The sequence below is a fragment of the Akebia trifoliata genome, chromosome 5 (genome assembly GCF_017979445.1).
Source record: "Akebia trifoliata isolate Shusen 1 chromosome 5, ASM1797944v1, whole genome shotgun sequence".
In the NCBI taxonomy this organism is placed as follows: Eukaryota; Viridiplantae; Streptophyta; class Magnoliopsida; order Ranunculales; family Lardizabalaceae; genus Akebia; species Akebia trifoliata.
Window position 1 is genome coordinate 2,551,184 of NC_141379.1, and position 14,781 is coordinate 2,565,964.

General features: G+C 35.1%; 2 protein-coding genes across 2 annotated transcripts; both read left to right on the plus strand.

Moving 5' to 3' along the window:
• Nucleotides 1–1,821: 1,821 nt before the first annotated feature.
• On the plus strand, nt 1,822–3,930 carry LOC147400965 (cytochrome P450 71A1-like). Its single transcript, XM_086442033.1, has 2 exons — nt 1,822–2,730; nt 2,820–3,930. The coding sequence occupies exons 1-2, from the start codon at nt 2,035–2,037 to the stop codon at nt 3,426–3,428; spliced, it is 1,305 nt and encodes a 434-aa protein (XP_086298159.1). The 5' UTR covers nt 1,822–2,034; the 3' UTR covers nt 3,429–3,930.
• An 8,832-nt stretch (nt 3,931–12,762) lies between these two features.
• On the plus strand, nt 12,763–14,369 carry LOC147400966 (cytochrome P450 71A1-like). The gene is made up of 2 exons (XM_086441545.1): nt 12,763–13,675; nt 13,761–14,369. Exons 1-2 carry the CDS (start codon nt 12,980–12,982, stop codon nt 14,367–14,369), a joined length of 1,305 nt encoding a protein of 434 aa, XP_086297671.1. The 5' UTR covers nt 12,763–12,979.
• Nucleotides 14,370–14,781: the final 412 nt, after the last annotated feature.

A 14,781-nucleotide genomic window follows, 5' to 3' on the forward strand; every position in this document is an offset into this window, starting at 1 on the left:
TATGTTCTTACAACAAAAGAAGGCGAGAAAGACCTAAACGACTAGATCTCGACCAGCACTGAATTTTATAAATTTATAATTAATAGGTCCTAATCTCTTGTGAAAAATTAAAAAGAGAAACTAAATAAGAAGAATAAACTCCATTGATCAATATAAAAATACAAAAAAAAAAAAAAAAGGTATAGAAAAATGTTGAGCCGATCAAAGGCACGAGAAATGTTGTTTTCTTTAAATTGATATTTTTTCCAGCACAAATCGTGATTAATAATGTCACCGATAAAGTTTATTCCAGGATACAACAAATCAGCTATACATATTCTTGAAAATGGATATTGAGTCTGTATCCACTCATTGAATACCAAACTATTTATAAACTACTTTCATTAACAATGTAATTAAGGGAATGCAAAATCGATCTCTTTAAACAGATGTGTTGACGAGATGTTAGGGCATAGGTCAATTCAATCAATGGTAAAAATAAATATTTGAGAGATTTACCGGACAGACCTATTTGTTGCAATTTTATTACACAAAAATACTCCTTTACAAGACTAAGTTAGTTACCTGTGCAAACCTTACTTTATGAATCATGCTACCATGACTCGGTAAGATTTCAAACCTTGCTAAGAGTCTTTGGGCCCACATGGATAATAAAATTAGCAATCTAACAATACATCCTTCTAGGTTTCATAGAAAAACTCAGATTCAAAAGAAAAAAACTTTAACAAAAAAAAAAAAAAAAAAACCCCTTTTGAGTTTGATCATAGATGTTGAAAATGGATGACTACCAAACTCCTAGATTTAAAACTAATATTTGGGTGAAAACTAATTTTGTTCTTTATAACCCTGTGACTGTGACATCATATCACGTTTTTGGATTCCACAAATTGATGTTGTTAGAATCCACTCTAATGTATGTTAAGTAAGAAATTAACATCATAAATTTGAATTTTATGATGTGGATCTCCAGGGTTTGCTCGGTAACAAACTTGATAAAGTAAGGTTTCCTTAGAGTTGTCAGAACTCTAAGGGAGTTTTGTAATAAAAATGCAACGGTTGGGTCTAGGGCTGGCAATGATTCGAGATATACCTAATGTCCAAATCGGTCATAACCAAAAAAAATATGAAAATTTGGACTTCTGGATTGAAATCTTAGATCTGAAATAATTTCGGATCAGATTCAGATCTACCCCAATCCGATCTGAAAAAAACCCAACCCGAACATATTTCAATAATAATAATAATTATTATTCTTAATTTCATATAGATACATATAAATTAAACGTTTTAGTCTTTTTTATTTCCCTCTATATTTGTAGTAGAAAGGTAGGTTTTTAAAAAAAATTTGAACATTGATAATTTGAAAATAAGGCATGTTTTCAGATTGGACAAGATCGGTTTTGGGTTAAGGATGAAATGAAATGGATCGGATTTGGTTCACATATTCATTAATCCATTCGGATCGGGTACATCTTTAAAAAATTCGGATCGGAGTGGCATTGATCCACTACGGAACCGATCCGTTGCTAGCTCTAGTTGGGCCTACGGTTATGTGTGTACCTCCACGTCAGAACTGCAGTAAATCCAATGTCACCCCAACACGACACGAATTTAATAATTCCAAATGCTGCTGTAAGTAGTAGCATTTTGGTTAATTAAAACCTTGGCATTGGTAGACAATTGGTCTAATACCACACTTGGGTCGACCCGTTGAGGTGTAAAATGACCCGAATTTAATAACCTCAAATGCTACTATAAGATGGCACATTTTTGTTTCAATCTGGACATCGGTAGACAATGGGTCTGATACCAATGCAACAATGGTTGTTGGAGTTCAATGCCTTCTCACTCCCTATTTTTCTCTTCTTTTTTATTTCCATTTTCTTTCTTATTAGGTTCAATCGAGTTTGGCCGTCAAAGAACCCAAAACTTCCACCTTCTCCGCCCAAGCTTCCATTTATTGGAAACCTTCATCAGGTGGGCACGCTACCTTATCGATCTTTCCATGATCTCTCTACAAAGTATGGTCCACTAATGCTCCTACACTTGGGCCAGACTCCTACTCTTGTTGTGTCATCTGCAGAGATGGCTAGAGAGATCATGAAGACTCAAGATGTAAGCTTTGCCAATAGGCCAAATATGACTGCCGCTAGGATGCTCTTCTATGGATGTACTGATGTGGGGTTTGCACCCTACGGCGAGTACTGGAGGCAAGTACGCAAGATTTGTGTTCTCGAGCTATTAAGCGTCAAGCGAGTCAAAGCCTTCAAATTTGTAAGGGAAGAAGAGATTGCTGATATGATCGAGAAGATACGTTGTTCATGTTTGCCTCTGCAGGGAGCAACAATTAATCTAAGTCAGATAGTGATTGCTCTCTCCAACAACATAGTCTCGAGGTGTGCTCTTGGTATGAAAAATGAAGGTGCAGATGGTAAAAACAGATTTGGAGAATTGTCAAGGGAGATGATGAGGCTTATGGTAGCTTTTAGTATTGGAGACTTGTTTCCATTATTGGGATGGATGGATACTCTCACTGGTTTGGTTAGGAGACTGAAGAGGGTTTCAAAAGAAGTAGATATCTTCTTTGATGAAGTCATTGAAGAACATCTAATTCAAAGAAAAAATAATCCAGAAAATAAAAAAGACTTTGTCGACATTTTGATACATGTTCAAAAGGATAACACGCTCGGCATCAACCTCACCAGAGACAACATCAAAGCAATAATATTGGTCACATCTCTATCTCTTTCTCATTATATATACATGTTATGTGAGTAGTGATCATGACTAAGGCTTGCTCTCTCATTTCTCATACACAGGACATGTTTGTTGGTGGATCTGATACGTCATCCACAACTATAGAATGGGCTATGGCAGAGCTTGTCAAGAATCCAAATGTGATGAAGAAAGTCCAGGAAGAGGTTAGAAGAGTGGTTGGAAAGAAATCGAAGGTTGAAGAGGATGACATCAATCAAATGGACTACTTAAATTGTGTTATTAAAGAGTCTTTGAGACTACATCCCCCTCTCCCCATGCTTGTTCCAAGAGAGTCCACTACTAGTACTAATATGATAGGTTACAATATCCCCTCTAAAACAAGAGTCCTCATCAATGCATGGGCAATTCAAAGGGACCCCAAACTATGGGACAATCCAGAGGAGTTTATTCCTGAGAGATTTAGCAACAACACTATTGATTTTAAAGGGCAAGAATTCGAATTTATCCCCTTTGGATCCGGGAGAAGGGGTTGCCCAGGAATGTCATTTGGGCTTGCTGTCGTTGAGTTTGTTGTTGCCAACCTCTTATACTGGTTCGATTGGGATTCGCCTCATGGTGCAAAAGGGAAACTAGACATGACTGAATTACCTGGGCTTACTGTCACCAAGAAAACTCCTCTTCATCTTATTCCAATTGCTCACTTTTCCTGATCTAGGATTGTGGAGGAGCGGGTCTATATATTATTGCTCATTTTAATAGTTAATGAGCTTATGTTATTATTTTCTAGGATGTAGCCACAATAGCAATGCTTAATCTGGATATAGGACTGATGGCCATAGTTAATTGCGTATTTCACATTCTACCTTTTGATGCCTTGTACCAATCGATATTTTATATATTGTGCCTCTCATAATCCATCGTGCAAAAGGATTATCAAGGACTTTCCTCTATGGCCATCTGTAATTATTAAATCAGATTCTGTGCTTGTGGTTAGTGCATTGAGAGGAGGATCTTTAATTTCCATTGAAGGTGAATGAATCGTTCAATAAAATCTGGTCTTGTCTTAATAATATATCCTAAAATGATTCCATGTTTATCAAGAAGGTAATTCAGTAATTGATTCTTTCGTGGCATATTCGATGATCAATGGAGAATTTAGAGAGTTCAGGTTACTGAATGATTTGCTGCTTTTGATAAGACAAAAGTTTTTTGGAGATTTATTGGTCTCCCAGGATTTCGATCAATGCAATCACAATGTGAAAAAGGCCCAAATTTGACCGTCCTAGGCCATCAAATTTCATAAAATTCGATGGACAAAGGGGTCAAATTGGAGTCAAAATTTTCAATGTCAAATTTTTGTTTTCGACGGGCCGAAACTATCAAATTAATGAAGGATGGGAGAAATTCGACAACTCTAAGCCGTCATATCTGGGAACATCAAGAATTTTGATAGTCCTAGACCATCAAAATTCAGTTTCTAAAATCCTAGGGCCTTGGCCATCAATTTTTTTTGTCAAATTTTCCAGTTTTTACGTAGTGAATGGGGGGGGGGGGGGGGGGGGGATGCCCTCTTATATTTATTGTGTATTCTTTCTTTTTTATAAAATCGTTCTTTACTAGCCTAGCAAAAATAGAAAAACAAAAACAAAAACAAAAGGGAAAAAAGTTGAAATTCATTTGGTCATTTAAATTACAAAATTACGTAGTCAACTACAATGCTTCAGACTGAATAATAGAATAAGGCAACGTCACTGAGTACCATTATAACTCAGAAATGAAAATTAGATTTACAATTTTACTTGTCCATTGACATCTCTAAAATTGGTCTATAAGAGGACGCCACGTACATGTCCTCGAAGTCTCTAATAAAAAGTATCTCTGGCAACTTCTTTTTGTAGTACATGCTACATCAATATCAATAAATAGTCCTTAAGAGTATGATAAGGGTTGGTTTCACCAATCAAACCAAACAAAGTTCTTTTAAATGAAAAGTCTATATCATTTTAGACGGTTGGGATCATCCAATTAAGATAATTGTTAGTTTAAAGAATGCCAACTTTTGTTTCAGTAATACCGAATGAATAGATATGATGTATGTGGACATGAGAAATTCATCGTGCGAACCTCAATACTACATTAGTTTTGGAGTCGCCACCATTATTTTTTAGAAAATGAGTTGCAATGGTCACCCAGTTAATTATCTTGAAAATTGTTTTAAAGCAATTAGTGACTCATGAAATTGAATACGAAAATCAATCTATCTAAAGTTCTAGGTAAGGAGTTCGGTTAAGTGTTGGGGAAGGTGTTAGGCACCTCTCCCTTTCTACCTTAGCTGGTAACCTTAGAAACATGACAATTTTCTTTTAAAAAAAATAAAAAGAAAAAAAGATTCAAGAAAAATGTTTGTATCATTAAATGGGGATGAACATTGATTTCGACTTAGATTAAGAAGGTCTCCTCATTTAGAGATGGAGTCCCATAATATCTTGTCTTAAAATGCATTTTACAAAAATAAGTAAGTTTTAAAGAAGAGGAAAATGGAGGGGAAAAAAGAGAAATTAACTACATAATTCCTAATCTAGTCCACCTTGGGGCTTGACCTCTTGTTTCTTGTTCTTGTTCTTATTGAGTTTTTAGTGGTGTATTTTTGTTAAATCTTTTTGGAGAAGTGAAAAGTGAGAGAGAGAGAGAGAGAGAGAGAGAGAGAGAGAGAGAGAATTTAGAGATGTGTAGGAATTTTTATAAAATTTTAGGTTGAGAAGGGGATTTGAGAGTATTAGTTGGATTGAAGAAATATGGGGTTTATATAGAGTTAGAGGATGGATTTTGGGGTAAAATTGTCCAATCCTAAAAATAAATAGAAATGACATTAATTTTGTTTTCATTGTGGATTTTTCAATTGTATGAGGATATAAATGAAATTTATCTTAGGATTTGAGAAGGTGAATGTATGAATGACATGTGGAAGGGGGACATGAGGGTATGGGATGAAGAGAATATTTGGATTATTTTATTAGGTGGAAGATGAGCATAGGCGGCATGAAGTGATGATAGGATTTTGAAATTAGATTATTTTAATAAGTAAAAGAACGGTATGAGGGACATGAAGTGATGGGATTTTAAAATTGTAGAGAATATTAGGATTTTTTACTAGAATGTGAGGAACATGGGGTGATGAGTTGAAGTATGGTTAGATTAAATTTAGGAGGTTAATTGTGGTGGTGACATATATCCATTTTGGTGTACATGACTTTTTGAGGATTTGTAAACCTTGACCTTGATTAATATACCTTGAATTGATGGAGGTTCGGTTGAGATTTGATTTTAGGATTGGGGTTAAGAGTTGGATGATGGCTTAAGAGTTGCATATGGGTTTCTCGCAGGGAATTCCTAAGGTTCTCTTGTATTGATCTCAATGAAACTTATGTTTTTCCTCCCATCTCAAGTTTGTGGTTATGCATCAAACCTCGTTTGAGGTTATAAATTAATAAAGAGAAATGAATCTTAATTCAATCCAGATGTGATTTCATTAAGATTTCTTGATGAAGTGAAACGAGGAATAACATAAAATACTAAATCTCAATGACAATATGTGATCTTAAATCAATATTCCAACTAGTTTTGGTTTCAATTCATTATGTATATGCAATATGAACCATATATATTATTATGTTCTTACAAAAAAAATGTGACAAATACCTAAAAGGTTGTCAAGAAAACAGGTGCAATTGAATAAGAAAATGAATCGAAAAACAAAGACAAATGCAATCACACAAAAAAACACAGAGATGTTACATGATTCCCTCAAGATTGAGGTAAATCTGGGGATCGCATCGATTCCACTATGAAGAGAAAACTCACAGTTATAGATTACACCCTTTCACCAAAATGAGAAATATAAATACTTTAGTAAACCTAACTAGTGTTTTGCATAATATTAATGAAATTATGAAAATACTCTTGGGAAAATTCTATTATACCTCTTGATTTACAATACTTTCTTGTTGACTTGCTCGACTAGTGTGATGGCGTGGCTTAATTTACAATAACTCTTTGTTGACTGGTACTACCAAGCTCTACAAACCACAACATGACTAGATCTCGACCAGGAAGGGTTTCTTGGTGTTGTTCATTAATTTTTCTATGTTGTGTTGAGATATCATGAGTGCTTGCAGAAGCTAAGGTTTGGGTTTGTGAGGTTCCATGAAAATGAAATAACAACATAAATAGAACAATGGGTCTCTACTGTATGAAGTGGTTTAAATTATTTGGGACTTTTCATTCCAGTTGTACAATATCAACTATGATCAAGGGGAAGACCTACAGTTGCTTTCCTAAAATAAAACTAATATCATCTGTTTAAAGGTGATATGGACGTAACCTTCCAAATTTTGGAGAATTATTGAGAAACTCTTCTAATGTCGTAATGTAAAATGATGAAATTATTCTTATCTTCATTTCCTAGGCAAAAGCCCAAAAACACTTTCTTTGGGATGGGTAAGCTGGACTTGAACCTCGGGGGTGCAACTTAGTTTTGTTCAAACCGAAAACCAAACCAAATCGAGAGCTTTGGATTGGTTTGGCTCAATTTATAATGAACTTCGATTCAATTCCGGGTTAACAAAGTAGAGAACCGGCCAATTTGGTTCAGTTCTTGGTTCATGCCTTGTATAAAACCGAACTAAAACGAGAACGGAATCCTTATATCAATAAAATTTTAAATAAATATTCTTAATCTATTTAATAAACTATATGCATTTTTTATGGAAAAATTATTGACATTTTTTGGATGAATGGATTAATGACTTTCTTTAATTGATGGAAAAATTATTGACTTTTTTTTAATGGATACATTAGTGATTTTATTTTATTGATGAATAGAATAATGACTCATTATATGAGATTTCATATTCATATTTATTTATTTTCAGTGAAAATATGTTGATTCAATTAGGTGTTTAAGATATTGGCAACCCATAGAACCAAATTGAACCAAAGCGACCTTAGCTCGGTTCGGGTTGGTTTGGTTCTATGGCAATTTGGTTTGGTTATGGTTCTCATTTAATGAACCGGCCTAGGATTGTTCGGTTCCGATTTGGCTTCAAATCAAACCAAGATGTACCCTTACTAGAACCCACAACCTGAAAGTTGCTTTGCAACATGTCAAACCAACTGATCTCGGGGTAGAGCCAGGATTTTCTTCTAGGAGGGGCAAATTATAGGTAATGCTAACATTGAATATGAATATGTTGTAGATAACTGATTTTGGGGGAGAAAATTCAATGTTAGAGGTTGAAAAAGGGCATCTAGGCCATTTTCATTACTTTATGAGAGAAGGCTAAAGTTAACTCGGGGAATTTACATCCCCTTGACCTTGGTATTCTATCATAGATTAATGTAAAATGACTTTATTACCCTCATCTTCAATCTTTTTTGTTGTTACTTATCACATGTATCCCCACCTGATAAGGTCCCAATAATATCAATTTGGGACCGTAATTTCACCGAGATTACTATCATATAAATACTAGTTCCCTTAAAATAATAATAAATTTTATTAAATCCCAAATTAATGTGACTAACAATAGTTTGTTACTAATTTCAGGTGAAAAGGGCACATTCGGAAACCAACAAAAGAAATAACAATTATGGTTATAATACGCGGGCCGAAAGGAAGTTTCTAGAAAAATATTGATCGATTTGGGCGCCACGTCACCGCGCCGCGGCTAGCCAAGACCGCGTCGCGGTCATCTCGAGGAATTTGCCTTCGAGATTTTCACAGAAGCTTCGGTGGTTGTAACTGAATGGGTAGTTTGAAGCGAATCATCCGAAAAGTCAACCCGATTGCCCGAATACGAACATTATAAATTTGAGGGTTGATTTTAGAGAATGGTCCTTCTCCTTGCTCTCTTCTTCTCTAAGTTTTGATTTCTCCTCTTTGTAATTCTCTGCAATTTTCCTTTAAGTGAGATCTTGAGTGTAGTGAGAACATCAAGAGGAACCACTCATTGTTTATGTAATTGTTGGAAGAGCTATAAAAGGAGAATTTCGGATCGATCATCGTCTTCATCTTCTTCACCCATATTCTTTGCTTTTTATTAATTGTTGCAATTATGAATCTTGCAATGAGTGGCTAGAATCTCCTTAGAGAGTTCAATAATGCCAGAGCAAGTCCATCCATTTAATGTAGTTTCAAATTCATTATTCTTGCTTATCTTGTTAAATATTCTGTAAATTCTTCTTTGATTAGATCCCTTAGCTTATATTTCTGATTCAACTTTGATAGCCATTACTTAGATAAGTTCAAGAATGGCTATGCTCTGTGAAGAATCAGAATATAGATTAAGCAATCTCAATCAGATTAGGATTTACATGAATAACTTCTAGTTACTTTCGTTGATTAAACGGCTCCACTTTCCGATCCATGAGCAATGACTTGCTACATGGATTGAGTTAGATTCAGAATTAATCTGCATTGTGGATGGTTTGCAAAAGGCTACATTGAACTCTCTAATCCTTCTCTCTTAGAATTTCAATCTTTATTTTCTGTTTAGATTTCAATTTAGTTTCTACTACAACTTTGTTTTGTTTTTAAAACTAATCTGTTTTCCAATTCTGTTTTGGCATTTTTATCCGAATGAATCCGTGAATCCTCATTGTCCCTGTGGAACGAATTCGACTTACCCAAAGTCCATTTCTTAATCTTAATCTCTACATCTCTATTGCAAGCTTTACAATCGATCACCACCCTGCGGATGAGACTAATCCCATGGTCACACGCACTGCCCCCCGGAAAGTCTTACATGCAACTGATTGAGTTGAGGGTCAACCGAACCCTAGAGGTTGACCCCAAGGAATTCAGTGCATCACAGGGTTTTGAACACTTGACCTACTTAATCTCATATTAAATTTATAAAGGTTGAAAAGTTTGAAATGACCTGTACTAGGAAGAAAAAGATTCAGGTTTTAACGTTACAAGATGAAAATGAGGGTGTTTGGATCGCCAATAAAGGAAGAACTGTCAAAGGGCACATGTCATTAGATTGAAGACACAGGGATATCTCAAATCTTCACCAATTTGGTAGAGGGGTGTCTCAATAATCAAAAAATGACAGAGGGTGAAACAAGGTCAAAGGGACAATACATTTTGAAAACACAAGGGTATATATCTAAGATATTTTTCAAATTGTACAAGGGGTGGGATGGGGGGAAAAAAAATTGAAGTGCGGAAAGGTAGGGCTTAAAGTGGGTTGGGTTCGGCCGATATGAGCACATCTGAGTTTTTTTTTTCCAGATCTAGATCCATATCTGAATTGTTAAAACCATATCCAAAGCCTTTTGTGCCAAACCCGTATTCGGATCTGACTCGACTCGACTGAATTAATTGATTCGGATTGATTGGATCAAATAATTTTGAATTGTTCAAAGTTAAGGTGTGACTTGAAATCAAGACCCCTTCCTTTTTTGATGGAGGTCTTAACGACTGTCCAATATTTGTTGGTTGAAAAAATAACCTAAAAAAGATAAAAATATAACTTATAAAGTGATATATCATTCGGATATATAGGGGTATCCAACTTGGATCTGACTCAGATCAAGAGACGTCAACCCATATCCGACCCATTTTTTAATTTGAATATACTTAAAGGAATCAAAACCGCTAAATTCAGATTTTGGTTAAAATCCAACCCATTTTAAACCCGGAGGAAAGGGGGGACACCCAAAAACACATGAATTTTCTATTTAAAGCCATGATTTTCAATCTCTGTTTCACATCAGTATTGATTGGTACTGGAATGAGTGGATTGAGTCGTCTCGATGTCTCAGATGAGGAAACATTTGTTTTCATTCGTTACTATAATTTTTTGTTTTGTTTTTTCAACCCTATGAATAAGAAAGTAGATGGGGGGATCTTGGCCTTTACTTGTTTCGTTCATGAATGGTACTAGTGTGCCTCGGATGATAATCTGGGTTGATTTTCAAAACTATATGCTTATGCTTAAAACATGCCATCTTAAATCTCTAGGATATCAAAGAAACACCTTCATTTTCAACATTAAAAATTCCATCTTAATTAATCTTCCAAGATATAAGAGAATATAAACTCTCTAATCATTCATACCTTATGCTGTTCCCATGTTTACCCCCACACATAAGGATAAGGAGAATTGTTATTCTTGTTCCGCTAATACTATTGATGTGCTACTGCTATTGATCAACGTGCTCTTGATGTGGTTTAAGAGACGTGATACTGTTGATCTTGATAAGGATAAAATATGTGTTTCAACAACATTGTATTTGATAAGAATAACATACGTGATCTAGATTTGGCTCTTATACATTGTATAACGTGAATGTATGTGGGCATAGTAAGATCAGGCAACCACTATGTACTTCTTATAAATAATATTTTGTTTATTGGTGAATTTCACAAATCATCTCTCTCTCTCTCTCAGTTTTAAACCTTAATTATTCATATATTATGTGGTTTCCAAGTTAACCCCATGTGAATTTGTAAAAATATCAATGGACTCCCTGGAGGGAGACCCTTTAAATTAAGAGCCGTTCTATACTGACTTCCTACAACACTTGGCTACCTTGATGCCCTATATACTTTTAATTCATATCTCGAGAAAAAACATTTATAACTATGTATACACCTCCACGTAATGCCATGCTTTAGGAAGTCAGTTTAACAATTTTCTTAAATTAATCATATCATATAGTTTACTCTATCAATTAAGCATGTGTTGAATTATTCAATTCAAATACTAGCTGGACGAGAAATATTTTATTTTATAACCCCTTTGATATTAAAATACGTTTTAATTCATTTTCTAATCTATTTGTCTTTTTAGCTAATGAAACCTTGTTAATTATTTACTTTTCTTATTATCAAGTGATGCTAACTTTTAATTTATTTGATAAGAGGAAATTTAGATACAGATTCACATGGACCCTAGGGCAATATTTATTGCCTCACGTTTACGGTGATGAGGCCCTACCATTAATCATTCCCACCAATCAAATAAGTTTGACTAAGTTTTACAATTAAAAAGTTTTTTTAATAGTTTTTAAAATTATAATATCATCCAATAATGTTGTGAGATGTTTAGTATTTTTGTTGGGCTTGGATTTCAAGAGGCAAGACTATATCAAAAGGGACCTTTTCCGATGCGTATCAGGCTGGGCCCAAGGCAGATTTTTTTGAGTATATGTATTGTAGTTTTAGGTATTTATTATTGTTTTTTTACTTTACGAGATTCCTTGCAGTTGTGTATAGAGAGTCTATAATCTTTATTGTTAATTGTGAATTTTTTTCTCCCTCTCCTCTGTGGATGTAGGCAATTTGCCAAATCACATAAATCTTGTGTTCATTTTGCTTTCTTATATTTACTCTTGTTAAGCTTCTGCATAACAATTAAATAATAAAAATCAGAAGTGTTGTTGATAACATCACAATACATGATCAACAAGTTCTACATTGACCATGATAAATAAGAAACGAAAATTAGATTAACAATTTTATTCTTGGATTGCCATCTCTAAAATTGGTCTACTAGAGGCCACCATATAATTGTCCTCAAAATCCCTGATTAAAAGTATCTCGAGCAACTTCTTTTCATAACACGTGCTACATCAATGCAAATAAATAGTGAGTATGATCAATGGCAAAGATAAATATTTTACATAAATATAGTAGAAAACCTGACTTGTTGAATAACTTCGGTCAAAGTTCAGACCGAAATTAAAGGATAAATATTTTATTTCTAAACATAAATATTATGCAAATCAGCTACGTGTAACACGATACGAATTTAATAATCCCAAATGCTGCTGCAAGACTAGAGAAAATCGCAGACTTAATGAATTTTAAACTTATGATTGGATACTTGATGGAAGTAGGAAAAATAAAAATTAGGAAAGACTAGAGAAAATCAGGTGTAACACGACACAAATTTAATAACCTCAAATGCTACTATAAGATGGCACATTTTTGTTTCAATCTGGACATCGGTAGACAATGGGTCTGATACCAATGCAACAATGGTTGTTGGAGTTCAATGCCTTCTCACTCCCTATTCTTCTCTTCTTTTTTGTTTCTATTTTCTTTCTTATTAGGTTCAATCGAGTTTGGCCGTCAAAGAACCCAAAACTTCCACCTTCTCCACCCAAACTTCCATTTATTGGAAACCTTCATCAGGTGGGCACACTACCTCATCGATCTTTCCGTGATCTGTCTACAAAGTATGGTCCACTAATGCTCCTACACTTGGGCTGGACTCCTACTCTTGTCGTGTCATCTGCAGAGATGGCTAGAGAGATCATGAAGACTCAAGATGTAAGCTTTGCTAATAGGCCAAATACGACTGCCGCTAGGATGCTCTTATATGGATGTACTGATGTGGGGTTTGCACCCTACGGCGAGTACTGGAGGCAAGTACGCAAGGTTTGTGTTCTCGAGCTATTAAGCGTCAAGCGAGTCCAAGCCTTCAAATTTGTAAGGGAAGAAGAGATTGCTAATATGATCGAGAAGATACGTTGTTCATGTTTGCCTCTGCAGGGAGCAACAATTAATCTAAGTCAGATAGTGATTGCTCTCTCCAACAACATAGTCTCGAGGTGTGCTCTTAGTAAGAAACATGAAGGTGAAGATGGTAAAAACAGATTTGGAGAATTGTCAAGGGAGATGATGAGGCTTATGGTAGCTTTTAGTATTGGAGACTTGTTTCCATTATTGGGATGGATGGATACTCTCACTGGTTTGGTTAGAAGACTGAAGAGGGTTTCAAAAGAACTAGATACCTTCTTTGATGAAGTCATTGAAGAACATCTAACTCAAAGAAAAAATAATCCAGAAAATAAAAAAGACTTTGTCGACATTTTGCTACATCTTCAAAGGGATAACACGCTCGGCATCAACCTCACCCGTGACAACATCAAAGCAATGATAATGGTTATATATCTCTATTTCTTTCGCATTATATATACATGTTATGTGAATAGTGATCACTAAAGCTTTCTTATTTCCCATCTCACAGGACATGTTTGTCGGTGGAACTGATACATCATCGACAACTATAGAATGGGCTATGGCTGAGCTTGTCAAGAATCCAAATGCGATGAAACAAGCACAGGAAGAGGTAAGAAGAGTGGTTGGAAAGAAATCAAAGGTCGAAGAGGAGGACATTAATCAAATGGACTACTTAAAATGTGTTATTAAAGAAACTTTAAGACTACATGCCCCTGCCCCTATGCTTGTTCCAAGAGAGTCCACTATCACTACTAATGTGAAAGGTTATAATATCCCCTCTAAAACAAGAGTCCTCATCAATGCATGGGCAATTCAAAGGGACCCCAAATTATGGGGCAATCCAGAGGAGTTTATTCCTGAGAGATTTAGCAGCAACACTACTGAATTTAAAGGACAAGACTTTGAATTCATCCCATTTGGATCTGGACGAAGGGGTTGTCCTGGACTATTATTTGGGCTCGCTGTCGTTGAGTGTGTTGTTGCCAACCTCTTATACTGGTTCGATTGGGAGTTGCCTCATGATGCAAAAGAGAAACTAGACATGACAGAATCTCCTGGACTTACTGTCAATAAGAAAATCCCTCTTCATCTTATTCCAATTAGACATTTCTCCTGATCTAAGATTGGGGAGGGGCCGGGTCTATGTATTGTTGCTCATTTTAATAGTTAATGAGCTTGTGTTACTATTTTCTAGGATGTAACCACAGTATCAATGTTTAATGTAGATATAGGAATGTGCTGACCTGGTGACTGCCTTACCTTTTCTAGATCTCACGGGCATTGTATGTTTTTTTTTTTTCCATGAATATATGCTTCATAATTTTATAAAATTATGTATTTCACATTGCACCTTTTGATAACTTGTACCAATCGATATTTTATATATTGTGCCTCTTAATCAGTCGTGCAAAATGATTATCAAGGATTTCCCTCTATGGCCATCATGTAATTATTAAATCAGATTCTGTGCTTGTGGTAAGAGCATTGAGAGGAGGATCTTTAATTTCGGTTGAAGGTGAATGAATCGC